This window comes from Nasonia vitripennis, chromosome 2 (genome assembly GCF_009193385.2).
Source record: "Nasonia vitripennis strain AsymCx chromosome 2, Nvit_psr_1.1, whole genome shotgun sequence".
In the NCBI taxonomy this organism is placed as follows: Eukaryota; Metazoa; Arthropoda; class Insecta; order Hymenoptera; family Pteromalidae; genus Nasonia; species Nasonia vitripennis.
Genome location: NC_045758.1, coordinates 22,934,609 through 22,961,540, shown reverse-complemented (window position 1 = coordinate 22,961,540; position 26,932 = coordinate 22,934,609). Strand labels below are relative to the sequence as shown.

Sequence of the window (26,932 nt, the reverse complement as noted above, 5' to 3'; positions counted from 1 at the left end):
TATCGGGGTTTCCTTGGTAATATGAAATACCTTCTTAAGCCACCGGCATTCAGATAAGAGGGTGAATATGATCAATACTTCCTTGTAAGGGTTTTCAAGAGCTATCTCTACGCCATAATTGGTAATTAAACAATGATTGTTTACAAAGGAATAAAAATAATAAAATGCCTTTTGTAACATCAAATATGACGTTTATTTTTATTTAGCATTATTTATTTTTTACATGAGTAGACAGAATGTAGCAAAAGGTTTGTAGAAATATAATGCACTCATGTTAGTCTCACATTATAGCGTTAATGCATTAGTTTAAAATATTAACTTATAAATCTAATTGTTTAGCTTTTGTTTTATTTCAGTTGTAAATTAACATTCATGAATATTTTTCATTTTTAAAAATCAATTCGTTTCACAATTGAAAATGTTTTTTAACTACGCCAAGTGCAATTTGATTTAATAACGAGCATGGACGTATTACATTGTACACAGCTAATCTGCACAATAAAGTCTCAATTTATCAGATCATAGATTGTTTTTAAATTTTGGCTAAGCTATGTGAAGTTTTATAAGATTTTAATGTAAGCTATGAAACGCACAGCGCTTTGTTAAAAACAGTTCACTTAGACTCTATAGAATATGCTAGTTAATAATTTGTATAGATTATAAAGAGGCGTTTTAGAAAATGCACAGCACTTGTCAAATTTCAATGAATCAAAATAAAAAACTTCAAAACTTTTTTCTTTATCACACTTCTTAGCTAACATATACTCATATATATTAATATAATCTCCACTTCTACATGACTGAAATTCTTAGCACCTGCAGATCGCTTTGAGATTTTCTTTTTTCTTAATCCTTAAAAGGTAAATAAAATGTAGAAAATTCATGATAGTTTGCGAAATATACTTAATCATTGAATGAAAATTCGTATACTGTTTGCTTCGATTCTATAAGGGATTTCTGCTTGAGATTCATTTGTATTGAGATTATTGTTTAGACATGAAAACATTAAAATATCCCAATCGTTCCCGAGAAAAAATACTACAATATGACTGAAATAACAGCTAGTCTTTGCAATATGCGTGACTATTGATCTAGGGAAGTTGGTTAGTTAAACGCCAACGAACTACTCTACAGTAGATCGTCTAGAGAGGCACGAAGTACAGAGAAGCCAGTAGTACTTTCGTTTCAGTTTCGCTCTCTTCTAGTCTTTTGATTCCGACTGGAGATCATACCAGCTTGTAACGGCTTGAGTAAAGTCCAACTCGGACAGGTTTATAAGTACTTGACCCATGCAATTGCTGCCCGTCGACAGCCAACCCTTCTGAGTGCAGACGGACAACTCCAAGATTCGCGTGTTAATATCGCCCTGGGACACGATGTACTCGAACTGTTCGTCGAATGTTGGGTTGCAGTTATCCTTCATTACTGCCGTTTTGCGCTTAGTCTCCTTGTGCTTATCAGGAAGCAAGTAAAGCTTGACGTATGGATCTGGTATGTTCGATGGATCGTTTGCAGGCAGTGGCAAATTGCTGGGATAAATGACATTACAGTGGTTATACCAGTAACACTTCTATTCATATTTAATATAGTAAACGTTTTTCATAAAATACGACTACTCACGCAACTTTGTGTATGACAACCATCAGCTTCTGTCTGGCGACGCTGTATCTCAGAGTCAACTGAATCCTCCCAAGTTTGGAATCTCCAGCCGATGAAGTGACACTTGGATTTCTACGGATCAAGCCAGGTGAACTATTTCTAACGGACGAGAATGGAGGAATAGCCGATATAGGGGCAGAAGCAGACTCTCGTTTTATCCTCCCTTCTACGGCGTCATTAGAAGACATAGCTGCTTCTAATTCTGCTGAAGTTACATTACTTGCAGCACTTTGGATCGAGTCTTTTGAAGGTTGACGCTTGAGTGGACTGTCTGGAACTAGATCAGTAAATTAACATTAGTTAAAATTCAAATTTGATCTTACATGTAAATATGTGGAAAATCTAGAAAATGATATATTGTATATTATACACATACTACTGCTCGAAGCGGTTGATTCCTGGCGATCAATTTTTTTGTTTAAACTTTGGATGTCGTGATCATCTTCGTCTTCAGAAGTAACTTCCGGTTCTTCGTATTTCAAAATCTACAAAAATATCAAACGCTTTTAAATTCAAGAACATTTACATGTTTTTATAATCATTTAAATCATTACGGTAATGTACTCACTTTCAAAGACATTGATAAGACAACTTTACTATCTGAGCCGCTCTTTTGTAAATCGAAAGGTTGCAGTTTTACACCCATATCGTTTTCTGTCAGTAGAGTCGATAGATTGTAGGTAAATGTTCCAATCACAGTCACGGACTTTTCATCATGGATCTACAAAATTTAATAAGTACGCAATTTGACAAAAAACTTGTTGTCGCTATTATCATATTGTTATGTGGATGTTAGTCTAAGATTTTTACCTTAATATGCAAAGTGCCAGTTTCAGGATTTGCCACCAGTAAAGTAAATCCTTGCTCCCAAACAGGATTGCAAGATCTTAACATTGTTCCCGTTCTTTCTAATTTACCGCCGACGCTTGCTTCAAGATATACGTCAGGTTGTTTGCTTCCTTTTACACACTAGAGAAGAAGAAAACGTTTTATGCAATTATTTAAACTATCGAAAGCACAGTAAACGTTGCATCTTGTATTAAAACTTACAGGTAGATTTTTGGCCGAATCAATGTAAAGTATTAAAATGGCAGTGCTCATTGCAGTGACTCGCAACTCTTGAGTTTCTTTGAGTGCCTGAATGTAAAAAAATTTAGTTAATATTTTATTTTATTTTATGGCATAATAACGAGACATCTGCATTACGTACAGCTGCTAAATCAGCTGGGTTCGTTGTAAGTTTAAGCCACACTAGGCGAAGATGAACCATGCCATGTTTAGCCAACTCCAAAGATACCCACTAAAAATAAGGAAATTCAAATTTAATTCTATGTATAGGTTTATGCGGAAGATTCAATACCGAATCTAGAAATAGTTTTTATACTTACTGTGTCAATGGTTCCCTTCTTTTTGACTCGGCTCACTTCAATCGTTGCCCTGTTACAAACACATTCTTCTTTTTACAACACATCGAAAAAATTATTTTATAAAAGCCAGTGATATTTGATGCACATGATTTAAGTTAAAGTATGCAAGGTCGGTTATAAAATGTTTCGCTTTTCCCTTTGATTACCAAGCGTGCTATTGCTATACCAAAGGCGAAACTTTGAAGCTAGAGCAGTAATTTTTAAAAACATACAATAAGTAAAATAGCTTCCCAAAATTAGGTTTATTATGCGAATGCGCATGCGACATTTTCAAAATGTTAGACAGTGATTAGTGCGTCAAGTTCCTCTTGCATGGAAAACATTTTAATATTCATTTAAAATTAAAATGCGTTTCATAAACGTATGTTAACAAAATTTAGTTGAAAAAGTTTGAAACAATACTTATTATTTTTACAGTTTGTTTTCAAATTATGATTCAAGAGTACCAATAAAAGGGAACTTTTGTCAATCACTGCAAATATATAGTTCGAATTAAGTGCAGCTATTTAAAAAATATAATTCAAAGGAAACTTTAAAATATAATCTAAATCTCATGCAGTGCCAGATTTTTATGTAAATGCATCGTTCTACTTATATGGCAGGATTTTCATATTTAATTATCGAAATTCGTGATTTCAGAATTGCATAAATATAGTCTGAAATTTTTTGATATTTTCTTATGTATACAATAAAAAATCATAGAGGGCAGACTATGTTTGAGTTTTCATCAATGTATTATACCTGCCAAGGGGATCATCTGGCCCAGTTGTATCTTTGTCAAAGAGATGAGCTATCACCTTGCTGCAGGGTCCCGAGCCCTCATCCATAATGCACTGTCACCACACACAAGCTGATTTAGTTAGTTTTTATTACAAGACATAAGCTCGATGTATCGATCGAGCACACATTGCAAGAACAAACAATTGCAAAATACTTCAAATTGTTATACGTTATTAAAATTATACAAGAAAAGTTAGAATTTTTAATTTCAAGAAGTAAAGTAGATCGTTCTTGTATGATAAACCAAATATTACTAACAGTCAGAAAGACAAATCTAATATAAAATCACTTTCTCAGAAAAACAGGGGTGGGTTATATGTTCTATTGAAGTGCTTTATATAAAATTTGCACAAAGCTTTGTGTTAGATTATTTAAAACTAAGTAGTATTTAGCATTTTTTGCGAACGTAAATTTTTAATTGAAAGAATATTAATATTCAAATTGTTCTTGATGGCTCTATCTCTTTACAAAAACAAAATTACTTTCTAATATTAACAAAAAACGAAAAGAAGCTTATTTCGCGTCTTTACTAGACGAAGAGAAAGTATTTGCCCAAAAGAATAAATTAATACCAGATAAAAATCATAGTTATTTACATATTTCCAAAATTTAAATGCACCATTTCTGTAAAAATAGTTAATAATTTAAAATAAATATACTTCAAAGCCATGCCATTGAATGTATTCATATAATATATAACTGCCCTCAACATAGTCCTAAATTGGTATTGAGTTTAAAAAATATTAAACATGGCTTGTTTTTAGCAAACATGCGAGAAGTCAAACCACTCGTATACTTTATTACTACCTTCCAAGAAAGTCATCAAGCTGTACCCCAGGAACGTTTGGATCCCAGTCCCAAACAGTTAATTGAACTTCTTGTCTAATGACACTACAGATCACAGCCTACATGATAATATTAAAAGAGATAAGAGATAGTAACTGATAAGTTACTTTTTTGCAAGTTCTAAAGTGTAAAGTATGTAATAATATTCAAAAAATTTTCTTTTATAACTTTTTTATTTAATCTTAAAAAATGTTTAGTTATTTATATTAACTTTATTAGTACATTTGCAACAAATACTCTAAAAAGGAAAAAATAGACAGTAAACACCAAAAAGCAGCAATTAATAAAAAAACACCAACCAATAACCACAACATTAAATGATTAAATCAATGATTTTTGTGTAAATGGTAAAAAATTCACAAGCATGCTAAGCACATGTGTTTGATTATGATATGATGTGTTTCACTGCTAAAAATGATGACTAATTTTTACAATAAAATAGCTATATAAGTAATAGAATAATGTATTACAATAAAATTTCTAAACCCTTAGGAAATTTATTGAAATCTAGCTTGTAATTTCTTTTTAATTCAGCTATTATAACATGTGTTTTTGCAACACCTTGAATAGAAGTGCCACATTCTCTTGCAGTTCCAGAAATCAAATGTGTCACTTTTACACAAGATTTTACAACAAATAGCATATTGCTTTCAGGAGGTAAAATGGCGAACCCATATCAGGTGTTTGCCACGCTCCGCTTCGGTATGGGTGTCAATTTACACTCTCTATGGACTCACAAGTTCTTTACCTCCGTTGTGGCATAATATACTATTATACACTATGTCGAGAACTTTTTAAACTATCTATATTTTTACAAAATTGAGTGATATGTGCAAATATGATAAGTTCATACCTGCCAAGGTTTTCATCGTTCTTGGTATCATCAAAGTCCCAAACCTGAATATTGAGCTGCTGAGCGATGGCCGATGTGACGGTACACTATTAATGCATAACACAACACTCGTGACATCACAAACATTCATACATACCGAATTATACGAGATATTTTATGGTATGTGAAAATGTGAATGACTCAAAATATTGAACAAAAAAGAGGTGTATGATTTTGCGAAAATGTGAGACAAATAAAACTTACGTTTGAGAAAAAAATTTTAATTCAATGAGAGAAAGAATTTATGAATAATCAATGAAAAAGTCATGTAAATTTATGTTGAAACAAATTTAAGGATGCAAATTAATTTTAAATTTTAATGAATGATTCTGTTTGATAGCAGAAAAAAATCTTAATTATGTTGCATCCAGAATAATAAAAGTGTCTTACCGTATCTTGAAATGTAATTGGTACAATATTTTGAAAATCGAGTCTTAATTAAAGCACATGCATTGAAACTAGCTGAAAATTTAGATGATGTATAAAAAGTCAAATTATATATACCTCACACCAGTAATCCCATTTGGGATCTACCGTGTTATCTATAGTCTTAGTTTTAAATTCTTGAGCTCCAACAGTGATGACTGCATAAGGATCAGACTTTCCTTTACCTAACATACCAATGTCTTTTTTCATAAGATGCTTAGCTTGTACAACGTGGATTCGAAGAACGCCCTAGAATTGCAAAATTTGTATAAAAATAATTGAAGTAAATTAACGACGAAAAAATTGATGGAATTTTGTTTTACTTCTGGTTCAGGAGTTTTCATAACTTCTGCTGGGACTTCATCAGTCAATGGCATGCTGAATTTATTTGGCAAAACAGCGATTGCAGCAATTTGCTCAGTGATTATTTTTCGAAGTACGTCGCTAAAACAGACAAAATAGATTACAATTCATACATTGACTTAGTAAATATTTGTCTATTGAAAGTATTCAAAATATGTACCTAAATCCAGGAAGATCGAGAATATCTGCTACACCAACCAGATTGAAGTCAATTATTGGACAATTTAAAAAGAATACTTGCACACCACCAGCTATTGGTATAATTGGAATGAGTGGTTTTAGAGTCACTCTCAACATGCCTCGCATCTAAAAATATATGTCGGCAATTATTATACAGCTTCTTTTCTGTTTATGTAACGCTACAATCGTTAAACTTTAATTGTACCTGAAAATCTTTTATTCCAGCTTTGAATGTTCCCATGGAAAATGTAATGTCACAATCTCCAGCATACCTGGAAAACATTGGTATATTTTATCGAGTTTATAGAAGCTTATTTGGATTAAAATAATGAAGTATTAAACTTACATTATATCCATGTCAAATACTACTTCATTTCTGGATGTATGTTTATCATAAACCTTAACTCCGTTAATTTTTGGAGGCTGAGAGCAAACAAAATATTTCCATTAGAATCTATTGCAAAATATTTTTCATGAATAAATTCAGATTATTGAATCTTTTAATTACTTACAATTCTTCCTAAGACAAGCCTCTCAAACTTGAATTCTTGACCAAGTCCAGGAATTTTTTTTTGATAATCAGCTAAGCGTTCAGAGATTGTGGCTTGAACAGTGTTTTTTAATAAATCTCGAGCATAATGATTAACGCTAGGCCATACTTTGTACAAGATCTGTAACAGTACAGCCAAACAGTTAAACATGAACAATAATATTAATCTAAGAGTCAATCAATCAATCAATATTTAAAGTACTCATACCCCATTTAACCATTCAGCTCTGTCATAGTCAGGAAAATAAACCCATGTAGGCAGATCATCAATTCTATTTTCGATAATTATTTTCTCCTTAGAAAGTGCAGTCGCTTGAGCAGTTAGTCTTTTTAAGTTTCCGTCCTTCTTTTGTTCGCTCTTTAACACAACGAATGCAATTGGAGGGATGAGCCATGCAAAATTCCAGTTCATGTAACCAACACCCCAGATGACGCCAACAGTAGCCAGTTTCATAAATAGAGATTTGCCCAGAGAAGCAAAAGTCATGTAGGGCCAAGTCTTTGGTGCTTCAATCTCTTCAACTCCATTTGGGTCGTTTTCCGTTATTCCAGAAGCCAACGCCATCATGCACATAACAGGCCAAGATTTTATTTTTGATGCTGTCTCCGTGGTCCCCTCTCCCATCCTCTTACTTTAACAAGCCCCAATCAATGCTGTAAAAATATATGATTAATAAATGATTATATTCAAAATTAATTATAAGTTGGAAAGGAAAAAATGTTAATAGAGTGTTTCAGTTATTTCAAAATGAAATTTCAAGCTTGATAAATGTGGCTCAACGTATTGATTCAGCATAGAATATACATGGTGAATGCTATACTAAGTAGGACAATAAAGATTATCACTTGTGTTTGCGTAGACATAAAAGAAAAATGTGTCATATTGATCAAACAAATAAGCTACATACAACTCCACAAGTATGATTCCTATTTCACATCTCAAAGCAATATGATGTCAGCCTCATGCAAAATGATCCCGAATTCATTTTCAAAAACAGCTGCCAAAGTTACGTATAGGTATAAAAACAAACTCGTTTGCTCAGGAGAACCTCAATCGAGTCAAAAATATGTAAAAGAATAACAGAGAAATTCTCATCGTGAGACCACCGACAATAAGAATCACCGCGAGTCTCATCATTTCCAATTTTAGCCCATCCTCGGCAATCAAAGAGGCTGACCTTGTGGGATAGAGCAGCGCGAGAGAATATGTATATATATATATTATAAGTACTTAGTGTGTCGCCGTGCTTTACCGGCTAGCAGCGGCGCGCAGCTGCTCTATGAGTACTTATAATGCGTCGTCGCGTTATTGCTCGCACTATTATCTAAATTACTAACGCACGACGCGGTTTGACACACCTTCCTCGGAACTAAGGAAACAACGTTTCAGTAGTCGATCGATAAACAAGAAGGAAATGCCACTATTTAGACTGTAGAAACCTGCACAATATTCGCACGACAGTAGGATAGGATTTCGCAATAATCGGCGCGAGAGATCTATACGACTATAGCGGCATTAAAACGGAATGGTCGGAAGGACCTCGAAGGAAGAATCCTGCGAGAATTGTTTTCGTTCACTTATAACTGCGATTAAATAATTACCAATGTCGAGCTTTACTAGTTCCGCAAAAACTATGCAACTTTCAAGCGCGAGAATGACGTTCGCAACACTTTGTTTATAAGTAACTGTACAAGTTTTATCGATCCGGCGCATAAATTATACGGCTAATATACGTGCACGTACACCCGCACGTTGCCCACTGGCCGAGCCAAAATACGCGAGTTTACTTTTTTTTTTTCACATTACGCACTGGCGGTTTAAAAGTGGAGTTATAAACAGACCTGCTATGAAGGAGGCATCCGCGGCTCTCCAAACTTGGCTGCTCAGCTCGGCTCTCCTCCGATGTCTCGCGCGCGACGATGTCAGCTGATGACTAGACTCGGCGGCGATGCCTAACCGACTGAGCTCACTGAGCTCGCGAGCGAGTGCGACGACTTTTGAGACGTCCCGCGTTGAGTGACTGATGTATACTTGTGTAATATATATATATATATATATATATATATATATATATATATATATATATGCTTCGGAATGATAAATGCATTGTCTGCGATATTGCGTGGAAGTGCTGTCACGTTGATTTCATTAAGAATATGATTATTAAGTGCAGTTTTTGGATAGAATACTTTAGGTTACATTAAGTGCTATTAAAAAATTCACATTGGGTATGTTCGAATATTTTTAGACAGCTGTTTTTATTTACGATGAGTATAATTAAAAAAAAAAGAGTAATAAGGAAAGTTTTATTTTGTCAACAAAGTTTCAGAAGCCCGCCAAGTAGCCATAATTGTTCACGTGATGTAAAAAATGTCACGTCTGAGCGGTCTGAGTAAAATTACCAGTCATAAGGGAGATTGACTCACTGATTAGCATCGCTGTTACCAAGTTTGTCGGCGTCTTTCTGACGGTTGCTAACCGAAAACTGCTGATACATCTTTTTATCTCTTTCCTTGTGTGTATAGAGTTACGCGTCACATATATATAAGTATTTAGATCGCGTCGAAGTGGGATTCGGGATAGTTCATCTCGTCAGTGTCGTACGATATTATTCGCGATTATTTCGGGGCCGTTCTAAATTTTTTAACTTTTAGAAGAGTTTCGCTAAATAGTAGGTAGTTCATCGTAAACATTCATCATGGGATTAATTTGTTCAACGGCACAGGTTAGTTATTCGCTTGAATATATCTATTTTAAGGTTATCTGCGACTCTTCTTTCGAGAGGACATCATGATGGAAAGTTGTTTACGTCAGATTTTTTTATCTCGCGCATTTTATTTTCCCTTCTCAGATCAGAAACAAAGACATGGGTTTCTCCAATAATTAGCTACAAATAAATTATGATCAAGCAATCGATTGAGTCTTGCAAGGGTTGTCGCAATAAATGATATATAATGTTCAACGAATAAGTAGATCGTCATTGTTTTCACAGTGTTACATATTGTAATCTCGTATAAGTCTCATTTTTTTTTTAATCAAGGACGTCACAATAGACGACTCTTTTAAAAGTAATTTAGTTTGTTTGTAATATTACCCTGAGATGTTTTCTTTGTATAATATACTAAACAATGGATTTCTGTGATTCCATATTTCTTTTTTCCCCTGTGATCATAACTGTATGTGTATGTACAGTGTCACTACCTCTTTAAGCACTTAATACCTACGAGTGAGTCATCTTGCTTGTCTTTTCTTGTCAGTCCTTATCAAAGAAGTAGTCTTGGTAAAGTTTAGAACTTGAACATTCTCTATATTTATTATAGAATACAAAATATTTGAATAGTTTTAATAATATTTCAAGTTACTTGCAATATTACATTTTTTTCTATTTTAACAGCTTGCCTGCCTGTGTGGTAGTACAGCGTGCAGCTTTTGCTGCTCACAATGCCCATCATGTCGCAACAGCACAAGTACTCGAATTATGTATGCTTTGATGTTGATGCTAGGCACAATAACTGCCTGCATTACATTGGCACCAGGATTGCAAGAAACGTTGAAAAAGGTAATGAAATTGATACCCCATTGCTAAAAATGAATGAACGTAAATAAAAATGAATATTATTTTTCACAGGTTCCATTTTGCGCAAACAGTACCAATTATATACCCAATTCATTTACAGTGGATTGCCAGGCTGCTGTTGGGTACTTAGCGGTTTACAGAATAAGTTTAATTATGACTCTGTTCTTTATCCTCATGTCCGTAATGATGATTGGGGTTAAAAGTACAAAAGATCCTCGTGCAGGAATACAAAATGGGCAAGTTACTTAATAACTATTACAATAAGTTTGGAAAAATGCACATGATAATAAGGTATGTCTTTTTAGATTCTGGGCCATCAAATATCTTTTGCTGATTGGTGGTATGATTGGAGCTTTCTTCATACCAGAAGGATCATTTGGTATTACCTGGATGTATTTTGGAATGATTGGAGGTTTCTTATTCATATTAATCCAGCTGATACTCATTATTGACTTTGCTCATACTTGGGCTGATGCATGGGTAGGAAATTACGAAGAAACAGAATCCAAAGGATGGTATGAAATAATGAGCATAAAAAGATAAAACTTATATTTTTGTATCTCACTTATATTTTATTATCAGGTATGCCGCTCTTCTTGGTGCTACTATCTTAAACTATTGTTTAGCTCTTACTGGAGTAGTTCTTTTGCATGTGTATTTCACAAAGGTAATTTTTTTATTATTACGAGTCCTACGAGTTATTTACATGTGACTTTAATCATAAAGTTTTTAATAAATTGAAATAAAATTTATTTATAGTCTGATGATTGCTCGCTGAACAAATTCTTCATATCAATCAACGTGATCTTGTGTGTCATCGTTAGCGCTGTTTCTATTTTACCCAAAATCCAAGAGCATCAACCTCGTAGTGGTTTATTGCAGTCCTCTGTTATGTCTTTATATGTTGTATATTTAACATGGAGCGGTGTTTCCAACAGCCCAGGTAAATTCATTGAGTTTACTTTTTCGACCGTAAATCAATATGTATATAAAACAATATATCTTTCATCTTTGTAGACCGTGAGTGCAATCCTGGCTTCTTAGGAATCATATCCAATAACGATGTAGTCGCTCAGAATCAAATGGCATTCGATAAAGAGAGCATCATTGGATTGGTGATCTGGTTCAGTTGTGTCTTGTACAGTTCTCTTCGTACTGCATCTAAATCAAACAGAATCACCATGAGTGAAAATGTTCTTATACAAGACAACGGCGCTGGTAAATATCAACTTTACTTATTAAAACACGCATGATGCTTTGTATTTAAAAAGCTTTTTAGATTTCTTTAAAGTTTCTTTATCACTGATTGGCATGCTTAAGAGATACAATCACTAAATTGAAAACAAAATTGACATTTATGAGATTTATTTGTTGATCCTTGCATCATTGTACTTTAATGTAATAACTATATTGCTATAAATGAAAGTAATTTATTAATTTTTTAGAAAGAAATGTTCAATTTTATAATAAAAATGAACTATTTCTCACAATTATTGTAATACTAACATACTGTAGAAGATGCACAAAATAATTTAGTGGTTTATCTTGGTTCTTTTCTGTACTTCTAACACCAACTTAATGAACGCTGCTTTTTCCGTACAGTTCGGAACGCAGGTGACCAGTCTCTTATCAATAATGAAGGTAGGCACACACCGTTTTAAAGGGTTTTTACAATCAATTTTCGTTACCCCCTGAATGAGAACAACGTTCAACATTCCATCAACACATTAACATTAGAGATTTTTTACACTGCAGGCGTTTTTAATACTTATTTAACCTCCCAATTCGCTTCACTACACTGTATCATGCAGTCATTAGAAATTAGTGTGTGCCTGCTTTTGTTGATATTTTTTTCTTGCTCACTTATCCACATGTTCATTTATGGGCGCATTACTCTAAACGTGATTTTCTGGAATTGTGGTTTCTTTCTGCGTTATCTTTGGTTTTTAGTTTCTTTTTTTCCGAACGTACTTAGATTATGTTTCAGTAGAGGGTCGCAGTGGAGATGCAGAAGACGGCGGTGCCAAAGTCTGGGACAATGAGGAAGATACAGTAGCTTACAACTGGAGTTTCTTCCACTTCATGTTTGCTCTGGCTACCCTATATGTTATGATGACGCTCACCAATTGGTACAAGTGAGTAAAAATTCAATTTATTCAATATTTTTGTGATAACTTAAAGCATTCTCAAGAGTTTAAATTAATGCCTTGAACATTTTGAGCAAATATTCTGTTTTGCCTCTAGGCCAAATCAATCATCACTGGAGACTCTTAATTCAAATGCTGCCTCAATGTGGGTCAAGATTGTTTCTTCATGGGCATGCATGGGACTATATACTTGGTCTTTGGTTGCACCAGCTGTTTTGACTGAACGAGACTTTTCGTAAACTTAAAAATACTTTTCTGAGATTGTACTTCTTTTGACAGGTATTTAAAAATCACACGTGCACTTGTTGCGTTCTTATGACATTTCTATTATTCATATAGCAGAAGCATTTAAGATTGAAGTATTAATGCTGAAAAAATTAATAAAAGGTATTTCACAGTGTGTAATATAAAAGCGTCGACTATGCGTAACTAATATGCTTAGATTTAAAGTTATTGAATTGGTATGATTTAAAGTTTTACAAGTGGCAATCAGTAATCGATAAATTAAATTTTTAGTGCCTATAGATTCAACAGAATGTACCGATCTCAAGTTATATTTGGAAAAAAGCTGTAAAAAGGAATGATTTTACATTGTAAGATCTAAAAGTAAAAGACTCGTTTGTTATTATATATAAGCGAAATAATATAACGTATAAAACTGTGTAAAGCGATAAAAACAGAAATATTTTCTGGTTTATTAGGATTTTTTTTATTTCAACAGTAGCTAATTAAATATCGAGAAAATATTGCTTATTTAATTTAATATTAATTATGGAGATACGAGCTGTAATTCCTCCTCGTTCATGTGATATATAAAGCGAACAATACTGTATAGTGAATGTTTCGTCTTTTGATTGTATTTGTCATAAAGCTTGAAAAAAGAATAAAAGGGTAATAAAATCCAAGGTTCTCTTTTCGTCATAAGCTATATTTCTTAGTCCTAAAAATACTTAAATAAATACACTAATTCGATTAAATCGTTGAAAAAATAAGAAAAACAATATGATATCATGTTTTTTGTTGTACTTGTGTATAAAAACAACGTATAAGAGGTGTAGATATTTACAATACATACGCAGAATGCTATAGTTAGACTTATCAAATTATATGCTTTTGGCTTTCATATACATTGTATATGAGGGCAAGCAATTGCACTTGTCGGTTTAAGCGAGTCCGCAGGCCTGATAAAAATTTTTAACGTTTTTCTGAGTGGATACTGAGAATTTTCTATATCACCAGACGATAACTTAATTAGTCAAACGTTCGCTATCTAATTTAAACTACATATAACGCTTTTCTATCAGTCCTAAATCTATAAAATCGTCTAAGTATAAAATTACGCCATAAAAACCATACGGACATTCCCATTGATTCCAATAATTTTAGCGCAAACTAATCTTATTTATAAAGAGTACGCACCTAGTCTAAAGCGTCAAGTGAATATCGACGAGTTTGACAAGTAAATCAATCGTAAGGCTTAAAAAATTAACACACGATTGTCCATTAATCTAGACGAATTTGTATCGTTAATCTCATAAATTGTTTATACATCGTGCGAAAATTGTTGGAATTTTTTATTGAACAGTCGATCCTGAATACGATTGTTTAGTGAAAATGACTAGAAACTTGATTCAGCTTCTGTATAATTTTTGCTAAAAATCTCGTAAAAGAACTGCTGCGATGACGGCGTCACTCAATTTCCACCCAGTCCAACGATTGCTTACACCAATAAGGCACTTAGACTAAATCGCAAGTTTATGTAATATCGTAATTTCTATCAGGGGACTCGCTAGAATTTTATATACAAAATCGATAGACGAAATTCGTAAGTACGCGCTTACAACGGCAATAAGTCTACGTGAGGTTGTTTTGTGACTTTTGCATACCCCTGCATCGTTAAAGACTAAGAGACACGAGTATGCGATCCTCGCAGAGAACTTATAGTCATCTATCCAGCGAATGTTATTCTTGTTTTCACTCTACTTTCTTGTCTACTATCGTTTTCTCAACCGTCGGTGAAATTTTCGTCGCCGGTGCGGATTGTCTCTTGAAGTAGATGTTCTTGAGATTCTGGAAGGGAGTCTCGAAGAGAAGTGTAAGAACGGCCGAAGTTCCGAGGATCCATACCAACTCTTTGAAGTTCAGCTAAAATGACGAAGAGAACGTTAGAAATATCCCATAGCGATAAATGAAAAGTAAAAGTTCGGAGTACGTATAAGGGTATAAGTCAATTAGAGCCGGGAAAAAAGATTTAATGGAAATCTCAAGCCGATAACAATGCGAGTAACTATGTAATGGTATTACCATCATTCTGATGAATCCAATGTATTCCGCGCTCCTGGTTTGGCCAACGTTGAAGAAAAACACGGGGAACTGCGTCAAGTAAACTGCGTAGCTCAATCTCGTGGTGATGAGAAAGCCTTTCCATGCGAAAAATCTGCTCAGCCAGCCTGTAAAGAAAAAAGCGTCGTACATATTATAAACATTGGCAACTTGCCTGTAAACGAATCTTTTAAGCTCGTCGAGTTGAAATGGACCAAATAAAGCGTGAAAATCTCACCATCGGTGTTTCCAGTGTGCGCCAGAAACGTGACCCAAATGAACACGGCGCACCATCCGATCGGAGCAAATGCGTTGTATGTGGCTGCGTGAACTGGGTTGTACACGTAATCGATGTCGCCCATACCGGCTGGTCCGAAGAAGGCTCCCATGAACATCAGTATGGAGAGGAACCATCCGACGCGAATGAGCGTCTGCAAGCAGTTTAACGTTGATTTTCAATGCGTTCGTGGAAAATTATATCAGAGAAAATCGATGGAATACTCACGTCGTTAATTTTGTAATTTTTTGGCAACTTTCTTAGCAAATATCCTACTCCTACTCCTAGTATGTAAACGGTAAGTCTGTGGCTAGGTAGAATGTACGAAAAGTTGGCCGTGTCAAACAGTTGTCTTATCCTGCGAAATGATGTCATTATATAAGTATACGAAACTCGAAACTCCGCAATGAGAAAATATTTGTATACTCACGATGTGCCGAAGAATATGTAGTTGTTGAGGCGATAGTAGTAGGTGACGTAGTATCTGAGCGCGGTCGAGAAAACTGCCGCAAACGCCAAAACGGCAGCTCCGATCTTTGGTTTCTTGTAAATGGCAAGTACCATTAGCGGCGACAGCGCGAACAGTTGGGTGTCGATGCCAACGTGATGCGTGTGCGTGAGACACTGAAAAGTCGATCGACGAATGAGTTACGAATTCCAACTATGAAGATAGAAGGTGAAGAAGGTCGAAGAAAATCGCGTGTACCATGTTTTCGAATCCGAAGTAATTGTGGATGAAGAGGAAGTTTCGCCACCAGGTCCTTTTGCAGATGTCCGCGTGTTGGGTGACGACCAGGTTCCACTGAGGTCCGGAGCCGATGAACGGCATCACGTACGTGCAGAACAGAATGAGAGCTCCCAGAGTCGGTACCAGCCTGCAGAATTATCAGAAATTATATATCGTCGAAAATACGCGCAGACTCGAGTAATCTATCGCGTAAGTACCTGAACAGTCTGCTGATGTACTCGTTCTTGACGTCCAGTTTTCCGCTCTTGTTGAGTCTCCCAATGAACGAGTAGGTGGTCAGCAGTCCTGAAAGCATTATGAACGGGTCCGTGTACAGACTAGCCGCCCTTCCGATGACAGTCCAGGGCTTTCCGATGTACTGCAAAGCAACGACATCCACAACAGTCAACAACGGCGGTTGCACACATCAAGCGAGTTAAACAAAATAGGAGTACAACTCACCTCGGTCATCTCCGTGCGGTTGACGTAGGGGTTGAAGAACAGGGCGAGACTCTTGTGGGACAGCAAGAGCATAAAGGCGTTGAAAGCTCGGATGCCGTGAAGGGTGGCGATGTCGCTCTCGCTGCGCTCCAACGACACCAGCTTCAAAACGTTCTTCTTCAGCGAGAAAGCCGAGAGCACAGGGCTCAGAGGTACGTCGTAGTGCTCGCACAGGCCCGTGGCTATCGACAGCAGCAACACTCCGATGAAGAACAGACTGCAGGGAGAGGAAATAATTTTTGAAAAAACTTCTTCACGAGTTCACGAACGCATCGATCGGTATATGAAGAACTTACCCAACGACGATGGTCTCCCTGGGCAGCGGTTCGGTCCTCCTCATCTGGCACATCTCCGGCTCGACCTTGACACTGATCTTGAGTCCGGTCTCCTCGGTGTGCTTGTCAAGCGTGTGTCTGAGAGACGCCTCCACGTCTCGGGGACTGCAGCCCGATGGAGCGCATACCGCCCAGTTGACCGTTCCGAAACGCGGCACTCGGTGTCCAGGCTGCAAGAAGTTCGATGTATCGTTATCATCGGTCTGACCATAGCCGAGTCTCATCCACTCGGAGCGATACGTAATAATCTCCCACGAAAAAAATGGTACCGATCACACCGCCGAGGTCGTCGATCGAATTTCCCGGCGGCGTGGCTTCGACCTTCGGAGCGGAAGGTCGTGCCCGATCGATCATCTCCGGCGGATTATACGGCAGAAAAAAGGCTCATCATCCTCCGAATTACTCAGACCAAGCCGGCGAATGAGGTCAAGCGACCGGCGCGAACCAAAAGTTACTCCAGGCTATTACGGCTATTGATTTTAGCTAATACACCTTACTACCTCGTAAATCGCGGTGTACACCTATAGTACATGAAAGAGCCGATTCGCTGTAGTGTTCGGGGAAACATCCGACCGCTCATTTGCATGATGTACTTCCCGAACGCTGCTTTGATTATACATGCGTCTGCGGGCCGATGATGTAATGGAATAACGAGTGGCTCCGGATCTATGGAACGATCGACGAACTCGAGAATGACACACTGACTTTGTTCCTGTGTCGTTTCAAGTGTCGGCGTTAAAATGCGAAATTTGCCGCGATGACTTTGGAGAACTACCGGGCAGTTCTCTCGAGCCTTATTGTATGTGTACACTCTACCGAAGGCGCTATTGTCGCCTCGTCGCTAAGTGACTTGTGTTTCTCAACGAGTCGAACTTTCGTCCGTCGGATGCTGCGGATGTGATACTTTGGTTTTATGTTTATATTTGTACTCGCATATAATCGATGGCACTGCAAAGAATTTGCTCGTCGCGAGAACATTCGAAACTTCCCGCGCTCGTCTCATCGATGGAGAATCGCCAGCGGGGAGGCTTTTTACGCGTCGCTATCTCGATTCGTTGCCGATTCCACGCACACCCGTGTACGTTGACATCGGCTACGCGCGACCTTCGCTCGTATAGAGGCGCGCACCCTGCATTTGAGATGCGCGAGGATTGTTCTCGATCGTCGGCTAAATTTTTCGAAGATCGATCCGACTGAGCTTTTATCGTTCAATCAATTTTTAGAAAATATGTCAACTACTCAATTAGTCATACGAGCCGATATAGTTTCTTTAAGTTTAAGGAATTCGGGGATTTCGATAAAAGCGCCGAAAGCACAATTTTAATATACCATCGACATTGCTGAATAATCCAATAACCGGTTTTCGATCGCGATCGCGTATATTTTTAGCGCGAAGTGCCAGAACCACCCTCTCACGAATCGCTTCTAACGATTCGATGACAGCTATATATAATATCTCATAGAATAATTTATTCAGCAGGAAAATATACCGGACCACTCAATTAAATCTTACGGATACAAATCAGAGACGGAGTCTCCGCGTGACTCACGTAATTTCCGATTCTATAATACATCCGTTACCGCGAAAATGCCTGTTACCGAATTCGCGCCGACGCTATTATTGAGTCACCGCTATCCAATGTGCGAAGCACAAGGTGATAAATTACACGGATTTTCGAGCATTCGCGGTCGCGCATAGAAGCATCAGTGAGTAATTCTCTACTTGAGTACCCCACAATGGAATCTATCTCCTATATACACATCCGAGGAATGTTAATGCGTTGTTAACGTCTCCCGACGATATGCAGAGTTAACGAGGCAAAAACCACTACTGCCTACATTTTTCCTCGTTTACAAATAACGCACAGAATTCTCCCGCAACTGTTCTCCCTTATCGATCGACGACATTGCACCGTTACGGAAAAATCGGCAGATTAATCCTCGAATCCCGCAAATCGTATAATTGATTTTCACATCAGCGCGGCGACGACGAGAGAATCGCGCCTATCATACACACCGCTGGCTACCGGTCGCGCATATTAATGCAGGAATACGTGGTGTATAATCCGCGGCACATCTCCCGATCCGTATCCGAGGCGCGAAATAATGCACGCACATGATTATCCCAAGAGCCCATGTATAATTGATATAGAAGTGTGATAATTTATGTGAATATAAATACACTCACGTCGGACACGTTGCTGCGGAAGGCATAGTGCGAGTGGAGGAGTCGGTGCAGGTGCTGCAGGTCCGGTCTCGAGCCGTCGACTTCGAGCTGCAGGTAAGCCAGGCAGTACTGGCCGCGCAGACCTTCCGAGCCCTCGACGCCCACGCACTCGTCGTAGTCGCCCAGCTGGTTGACGTTGCCGCTCAGCAGACCCGACGGCATCTTCGCTGTTGCGTCGTACACTGAAAAATTGGCCCATTGTTGTTATATGCTGGCGTGACGGCGCGTTTTGTCAACGGCGATCAAACGCCTTTTGGAGGGAACGCATAAAGTTGTTTGTGTGTGAAGAGATTCTTTATCGTCTTCGGCGCGGAAGAAACTATTTTAAGACCCGCCGAAAACATGTTGAACCTGTAGACCGTTGTTGTAGTCGATGACTAACGATATGCAAATATACGTATCCAGGGGATCCCCGAAAACATCCCGATCGAGAAGCCATCTGCGAGCTTCGTCGGAATGACTCGAACGAAAGATCAGCCACCTCTGACGCCCCCATCAGTCGGATAACCATTTGCTTAAATCAACAGCCCGATTTCCCTTCGATCAGCACTTTCGCACCTCGTCCCTTTTACACATCTCCCTGTATAGTGGGTAGTACACACATAGCAGCGATAAGCGTCGCCACAGAGCAGTGGAGAAAAAAGGGAAGGCGAGAAAAACACGGGAAACGCCCTCCGAGAGAGAGAGAAGAGCTGTAGGAGTATCCCGAGGCGATGGTAGTGGTGGTGGCGTGTAGCTGCTAATATACACGCGTTTGCGGAGTGTCGCGACGCGCATACCAACGGACCCCTAATGCGCGTCGTCGCAACGATTTGTGTAATTCCCCGAGCGTTGTCTCTGCTCGTGTTCGATTGTTGTATTGTGAAAGGTCATTAAACGCTGTAGCTCTGTCTCTCAGAATCGGGAATACGTTTTCGTCATTAGGCCACTGCAGTCGTGAGTTGGGTATCATCTAACGCGGTTTTTCCGACGTGATTACGAATTTTCCTAGTAATCCGCGGATCGGTTGCGCAATCGGCGTATTATTTCACGCGACGATGAGTCGGCGATTTTTTCATTGACATAACTTTTGCGAGATGCGATATATAACCCGTTCCCGTTTTAAACTAGCGGGTGACGATCCTCGTTCGGGAAATAAACGAGTTATGCGCTCGTTAAGAGAGTTTCCTTCGAGAGGCGTCGAAGACACTTAACGAGTTGGGAAATTAAGCCGGCGAAACATAGGTACTTACTCTTCAGAGCCCAAAGGGTGAACTTGTTCAGCTCTCTCTTATATAGGTCAGCGTGTTTCTTGCACTCGGGGCTGACCTCTCCGGCGCTGGGCTCGAACGGCGGGACGATCTGCAGGAATTTCCGGGCTTCTTGGTCGATGTCTTCTCTGTAAACGTCTGAAATGAAAAGACGTGTTTGTTGAGCGCCTTTAATTAAACTCATCCTTCATTACAGATCGAGATCTTGATGCTTCGCACATAATTTACAGGCTTCTCTCTCGTAAACCGCTCAACACTTTTTCATAGACACCTAGCGAAAGCCATAAACGTCAATAAACTGCCTCTTATCAATAACTAGAAGATAAACACTCGGCGTTCAATTAACGTTACGATGTAAGTACTCGGCGATAAATTTCCCAGCCGCGACGAGAGACCCATCAGCAGCACTTTCACCCCGGGCTCGATTGCGTCTTTTCTCAAAGCCCGCGATTACGTGCGCGTGTGCGCGTGTGCGCGTGTGCGCGTGCGAGCCTGACATTGAAAAAACAGCGCTCGATTTAGGAATCGGAGCGTGTTTGGACAATGCTAATGGCTGCGCGACCACGCGATTTTTCAAAAGCTCTTTTTCTTTCCTTCGCTATATAGCTAGCCTAGACTGGAAATCGGGATTTCGAGTGTGTTGTTTGGCTTTGCGCAACAGAGAGATAATGCTAATGGCCTGTGTGATGTTTGACGAAATTTACCGACCAAGTTCCCTTTTTTTCTTTTCTTACGGAGAAAGTTTAGGAACATATTCGGTGCGCGCAGATTGTTGAACGGTTCGCTAAAATTTCCTGCGTCGCTCCGGATGTATCCGTATGTACATGTATAGGAATCGGAGACGAAGTAGCAAGTCAAACAATTTTTCGAGCGCGGTTACGAAAGTTTCGCTGTTTGGCTTCCATTATCTCTATTATTAGGCGGCCCCCGATGCGCTGCCGAGAGAAGTTTAATATTCGTATACACAAGCCGAATCGAAATGAATTTTTTTTTCACGATTCGTACACAGCGGGGATTTTCAGAATAGGTGTAAAGTTATTTATTAATACATTTCACGCGAAATTCACAAAAAACAAAAAAATAAATATATAAAATAAAAGCTCGACGCAGCTGCGCTTGTGTACTATACGTATATACACAAAAGCCGCGTGCATTGCGCGGCGCGATCGAACATTGCACTAACCTCGGAATGAAACGTGTACCGTGCACGGAATGCAAATAAAGGAACGAGTTTTTTTTCGCTGCATCGCGCGTGCATGATTTAGTCAAAGCTTGAATTCGAGGATTCACGTGACGAAATTGGCCGCCGCGTGCGCGCATCGGTCATTCGGAAGAATTAAAATTACTTCGTTTGACGAGGGACGACAGGTTTTCTCATTTGTTCGAATAGATCAAGGGTGATGCAACATCGAGATTGTGAATTTCGTATGTATAAAAAAGTTTACGCTTGCACGAATGGGGACAGTTGTCCACGTTGATGCGTATCTCTTCTTTTTTACGAATATTGAATTTTTATTGTTTACGGAATTGCGATGGATAAAAGGAGTATATTTTGTTGAGAGATATTGAATTTCGGTTATAAGCTCGCTTTTGCATATAGCGCGTTTAAAAAACGCATCCGCGCTGGATGACTATAATGAACGTCGCATCGTGAGTGACTTTTTTATCTACGCAACGCGATGCTCAAAAGCCATACATTCGTTCTATCTACTGACGCACTGCAATCGCGCTTTGACGTTATTATTGTTATTATATTTTTTTTTATGGAATCCGACATCCGCACGAGCGAACTGCGTTAATGAAACATATCACGTTCGAAATCATCGTTTCGATTTGAACGAAAATTGGTTGTACGAGATGAATTGATCGCCGAATCACCTACAAATGGATTCCAAATTGATCTTGTAATTTATTGCAGATTATAGATTATATTATCGTGCATAATATCATCATTTTTGACGCATCACATCGTAAGAGGCTTCCTAATACACGAGACCTTAAGAAAAGAAAGTACGATTCCACCTTGTAGTTTTCGGAATACGAAGGTCTTTGTAGCTTGTTGATCTTACACTTCAGAGCTCGACTTTCGCAATTTTTTCGGCTATTATCCTCGACGTCTCTAATTTCGCAACTTTATCGAGCTCGTCATTAAACAAACGAAAAATCGCATGAACCTATATAGAGAATATAATGAGCGTCTGAACTTCGGTAACCTTCGTATAACACCTGCACTTCGTACGTATGCGCGTCTCTAAAACTTATATTGCGCAACAATTTCACGCAAACAACGTTACGCCCAATAACTCGACAGAGCCACAATCCAAAGATTAAACATCGTCGGGCTGCACAAAAGACACTGCGCGATTACAATGTAACTTTCAAATCGTTTTCAAGCGCGCAACTAATATACGTAACGTCGCGTGTCGATAACGATCTGTCGCGCGCATTATGCCGACTTCGATTTTCCCGCAGTGTACACTAAAGCGAGACAAAAAGCGCAAAGATCGGACGTTATATTTCGGCGCGTATACTGTACGTCGAACTATATAATCATCTTTCGCGTCGCGCTGAATGACTGATAGTTCCTTGCGAAATGCCATATTGCGCTATTAATTATCAAGTCGAGACTCTCGCACCGACAACTCGCTTGTCCATGCGCCCTTCCTCTCACAGGTCACCGCGAGTCGGTCGTTGATTGCGTCTGTCCATTATTAGGTAGGTACGTTGCACTCGCGTACGTGTGTGCGCGGCTGTAACGAAAGATCGATACGGCCTCGGATGCTATAACGTCGTGTTATAAGGCTGCGGCTGTCCTTTGCAATTTTTCTTTCCTATCGTTATTCTTCGAATCCCGACGACTGCGAAAGCGAGGATGAAAAATGACTCGCGTTTAATATGTCGTGCGCGCGCGACTGTGCGCATGTAAGAGAGATGAAGTATTTTTGATGCATTGGTACGAGCGAATTTATACAGTACGCGGTGACTGAAATTTTATCCAGTTATCCAGCTTTTGGTTTTTTCTGTGTTACGTATGTGTGAAATTAAATTACGGAGATGAATAGCCGTTTTGGAAAATAGGGAACGCGGCGCAATAAAGTTAACTATTATTTTTACATCAATCTCAATTTGACTTTTCAGTTCGTATCCATTCGCATTGATATTGAATGAAATTATTCAGAAAAGTAGTGTGCGCTTCAATTTTGTGATGCAAATTTAGCAGGAATTTCCAAGAAAGAGGAGCGAAATGGGTCGTAAATGAATTCAATGAATGAATACCTGATATATATATATATATATATCAGTTGAAATTAATTCCCCGAGTTATAATTCGGTTATATGCTTACATAACGCATTCTGAGTTTAACACTGAATTAAAACGACTGCCAAATTACATCAAATGCAGGCGTTGCATAATAACAAAGAGAATTACAAAGCGTATTCCGTAAGCGTAAAGGAATCCTTGTTAAGCGTAGCTCTGCCAGTAACAAGTGTCTTTTAGTAAATTATTGCTTCTACTTGGTATAATTAAAATAATCGACTTTTATTATAATTTTACTATACAACAAAAATTTGTCCATCATAAAACTAATAACTGGAACGCATATATAATCTAGGAGAAAAAGTAATACTTGCAGAAACATATGGGATTTGTCTTTTTGAAGACAGAATTTATCGATTTTCTTATTCTTTGGATTTCCCTACGAGATTTCACATCCGCGTTTCGTCGTGACCGGAAAATATTTCTCAGGATACCTTGGAAAATATTCTACAAACGCTCGAATCAATACCTTGATTCATGCGCCTCTTTGATGTTTACACGCGCGACATTACCATTCTTATTATAATATTGATAGCATTTGAAATTTTGATAAACATTTCCTCGTGAACTGATCTAATTCTACACCATTACAATAATAAACAATAAAAACAAAGTATGATTCATGCAAACTGTTATTCGCGATCGAATCCTTTTGTCGCCAAAAAAGCTACTAAACAGCGCCCAAACATAATCCGTTAATCCAGAGATCACGACGTCGATCGCTCGCTCCAACAATACACTTTGGAAAAAAACACGCAACAGCATCTTCGATTTCCCATTTCTTGCGCGGCTTCCGGTGTAATTAGCAAATCGACTCGTCGCGCGCTCGCGTAAAAATTCTAAACAAAGCTGCACGTTAATGGATGTACCAATATTGGCGATCGATGCAAATGAGAGAAAAAAGCTATCGCGATTCGTATATATAGGATTCGAATCTTGGCTGCAACGAGTATACGGAGCTTTTGTTTTCGGATCAATCTCGTCAATAGATAATAGCCGTATACAGGTACTACGTTGTACAACTCAGCTCTGTAGGCCAGGGTCGACGTTCAATTCTATGTGTCTTATTTTTTAAGTATACACAGTATTGCAGCTTCTCTTTGCGGACACGCATCTTTTCGCGGCGGTGAAAGTGAATTCATCGCTTTCGCACCGATTGCGCGACTCTTCGCGGAGTTTACAGTTGTGCTTTTCAAGAAGCTGTAAATTCGCGATCGAAATTACCATTGTTTCGCGCGGCGACTCCTGCAGTGGGTCTATGCGCTCGTGAGTCACGCATTCTTAGCATAACGTTGCGACGACAATGCTAAGCAGGAAACATATATTTTTACAAATTAGCAAAAAATCGATCGTTAATAACACCGCCGATATTATGCACGCTGCACAATGCTGCGTCAGCATGCCGAGCGATTTCGAATCGAATTCTCGAAATCGAAGGGACAAAAAGCGCTGTTTTGAGTTGTTGAAACGTGATAGACAGTCGCAGGTACGATCGGATCATAGATCGCGCGAGGGAAAAAGAACGGCGCGAGATAATGTGCGTACGGGAAGCTGTAATTATATCGGCCAACTTTTTTCTCTCTCTCTCTCTCTACCCTGGCAGCGCATAACAAGGTGGTAACGACGCTCACCTGTTGATCCTACTGTAGAGCCAACAAAAAGCCGCGAATTACTCGAATTCATTGACGAATCCGATGACTTATGTAACGCCCGATGCTCGTAACTTTCTTGTTCGCCCAGTGATAAAGAAACCTCAATGTCGTGCGCTGCGAATAAGACGCACAAATGCCCGGCGTTGGATAAGCCGCGGATTAGTTGTCGGGAAAATTACGACTGTACGGTGAAGCGTGATATAAGACGCTCGTTCGATGTGACCCACATTATTTTTTTCATCGGAAAACGCGAACCGAGTTTACAGCCTTTCTTCCGACAGTCCGAAGAATCTTCCTGCCTTTTCACGCGCAACCAACTTACTAACTAATTACCCTTGCGTAAAGCAAAAGAAACAAAGGAACTCACCATAATAAGGATTGGTAGTCCTGCTACCAATGGTCCAATGATTGAGAATCTCCTCGGTGACGGGGCTTGCAGAGTCGTTGTAACGCCGAGCCACGGCTCCGATGAGCTCGACGAGGGTGAAGTTTTCGGAAGCTGCGCCGGTCTTGTTCTGCGACAGCACGCGTAGAATCTCCTCCTCTTGGATGCTCGAGCCGAGGTTGCCTCGTATAACATCGACCGACTGGCCGGCCAACGATTTCCCGACCAGGCAACAGATCCCCAGCAGTAGTGCTAACCTCGAGAGGCCCGAACACGCCCTCATCTTCTCGTCTTCTCTTGCAGCAGAAGCCAACCCTGCGGGGAAGCACAGCGTTTAGTTTTCACACTTTTTCCGGTACTATTCGACGAAAGCTCGAGGAAGCGCCCGCGCATCAACCGATTTCACACGCGGCAATGCGATGTGACGCCGCGACCGTTGTGAAAACGCATCAAGGAAGTTAAACATCCATATTTCCAAATCGCGAGCGATCGGCGCGCCGATTTTCCATTCAGTCTTTATTTGTCATATCCCGCCGCGCGAAATGAGTATACAAAACACGGGAGGGAAACACGGAATCGCTGTTATGAAATGTTTTCGAAAAGAGCCATTGATGTTTCACCACTCGCGCGCGAGCTTCCTCTGCTTTAGAAATCTAGCGATAATGCGTAAAACCGATCACCCGCACTCGAAAGAAAACAAAGCCGAGGGCGCTAATTTAGAAAGCTGGGCAGCTGCGTTACCTTCGGAATGAGCGAATCTGCCAAAAATCGGCAACTGCCTAGATTGTGGAACAAGAGGAAGGAGAGAACTCGTCACAGAAGAGTCGAGAATGAGAATAATCCCAAAGTCAAATAAGTCACTGGTCGATTATCAATAAACTGTAATCGCAGAGCGTGATCGACTCTGCTGGCCGATCGGTCGGCATCGGTCTCGTCTGTGGCTCTCTTTCGAAATTTTCGCCGATGCACTCGCGCCGCGCGCTCCTTCGCTCGTTCGATCTCGACTGTGTCGGGCCGTTCGCCGCGCCAAGTCGTGTGCCCCGCCGACGTCTCCAAACGCGATACGCTGCGAGAGCGCGACTGTATATA

The 26,932-nt window shown here is 39.1% G+C and overlaps 3 protein-coding genes across 13 annotated transcripts; 1 reads left to right on the top strand and 2 right to left on the bottom strand.

The window, feature by feature from the left end:
• Positions 1-174: 174 nt before the first annotated feature.
• On the bottom strand, positions 175-9,123 carry LOC100120071 (extended synaptotagmin-like protein 2). 6 transcript variants are annotated; one of them, XM_016982552.3, is made up of 17 exons: positions 8,966-9,123; positions 7,332-7,777; positions 7,086-7,244; positions 6,920-6,996; positions 6,779-6,845; positions 6,554-6,699; positions 6,354-6,474; positions 6,109-6,279; positions 3,828-3,919; positions 3,048-3,096; positions 2,870-2,959; positions 2,710-2,796; positions 2,470-2,628; positions 2,228-2,380; positions 2,036-2,144; positions 1,621-1,936; positions 175-1,529 (listed from the first exon to the last, which is right to left on the bottom strand). In XM_016982552.3, exons 2-17 carry the CDS (start codon positions 7,746-7,748, stop codon positions 1,202-1,204), a joined length of 2,541 nt encoding a protein of 846 aa, XP_016838041.1. In that variant the 5' UTR covers positions 7,749-7,777; positions 8,966-9,123; the 3' UTR covers positions 175-1,201. The 6 variants fall into 6 exon arrangements, with proteins under 6 accessions (XP_016838041.1, XP_016838038.1, XP_016838043.1 ...); XM_016982549.2 differs by lacking the exon at positions 3,828-3,919 and adding an exon at positions 4,674-4,771 and having other exon boundaries at positions 8,966-9,121; XM_016982554.3 differs by lacking the exon at positions 3,828-3,919 and adding an exon at positions 5,566-5,651 and having other exon boundaries at positions 8,966-9,118.
• A 136-nt stretch (positions 9,124-9,259) lies between these two features.
• On the top strand, positions 9,260-13,765 carry LOC100120039 (serine incorporator 1). 6 transcript variants are annotated; one of them, XM_001603670.6, is made up of 11 exons: positions 9,260-9,352; positions 9,448-9,849; positions 10,519-10,683; positions 10,753-10,937; positions 11,007-11,216; positions 11,284-11,368; positions 11,461-11,644; positions 11,719-11,919; positions 12,304-12,342; positions 12,677-12,836; positions 12,946-13,765. In XM_001603670.6, exons 2-11 carry the CDS (start codon positions 9,823-9,825, stop codon positions 13,085-13,087), a joined length of 1,398 nt encoding a protein of 465 aa, XP_001603720.2. In that variant the 5' UTR covers positions 9,260-9,352; positions 9,448-9,822; the 3' UTR covers positions 13,088-13,765. The 6 variants fall into 6 exon arrangements, with proteins under 6 accessions (XP_001603720.2, XP_008210203.1, XP_008210211.1 ...); XM_008211981.4 differs by having other exon boundaries at positions 12,689-12,836; positions 12,946-13,764; XM_008211989.4 differs by having other exon boundaries at positions 12,692-12,836; positions 12,946-13,753.
• Positions 13,756-26,904, bottom strand: LOC100120004 (O-acyltransferase like protein). The gene is made up of 13 exons (XM_001603640.6): positions 26,585-26,904; positions 25,826-26,158; positions 20,470-20,625; positions 19,199-19,419; positions 16,972-17,180; positions 16,637-16,892; positions 16,393-16,553; positions 16,154-16,322; positions 15,878-16,071; positions 15,676-15,805; positions 15,409-15,601; positions 15,153-15,298; positions 13,756-14,993 (listed from the first exon to the last, which is right to left on the bottom strand). The coding sequence occupies exons 2-13, from the start codon at positions 26,124-26,126 to the stop codon at positions 14,823-14,825; spliced, it is 2,307 nt and encodes a 768-aa protein (XP_001603690.2). The 5' UTR covers positions 26,127-26,158; positions 26,585-26,904; the 3' UTR covers positions 13,756-14,822.
• Between the last annotated feature and the right edge of the window lie 28 nt (positions 26,905-26,932).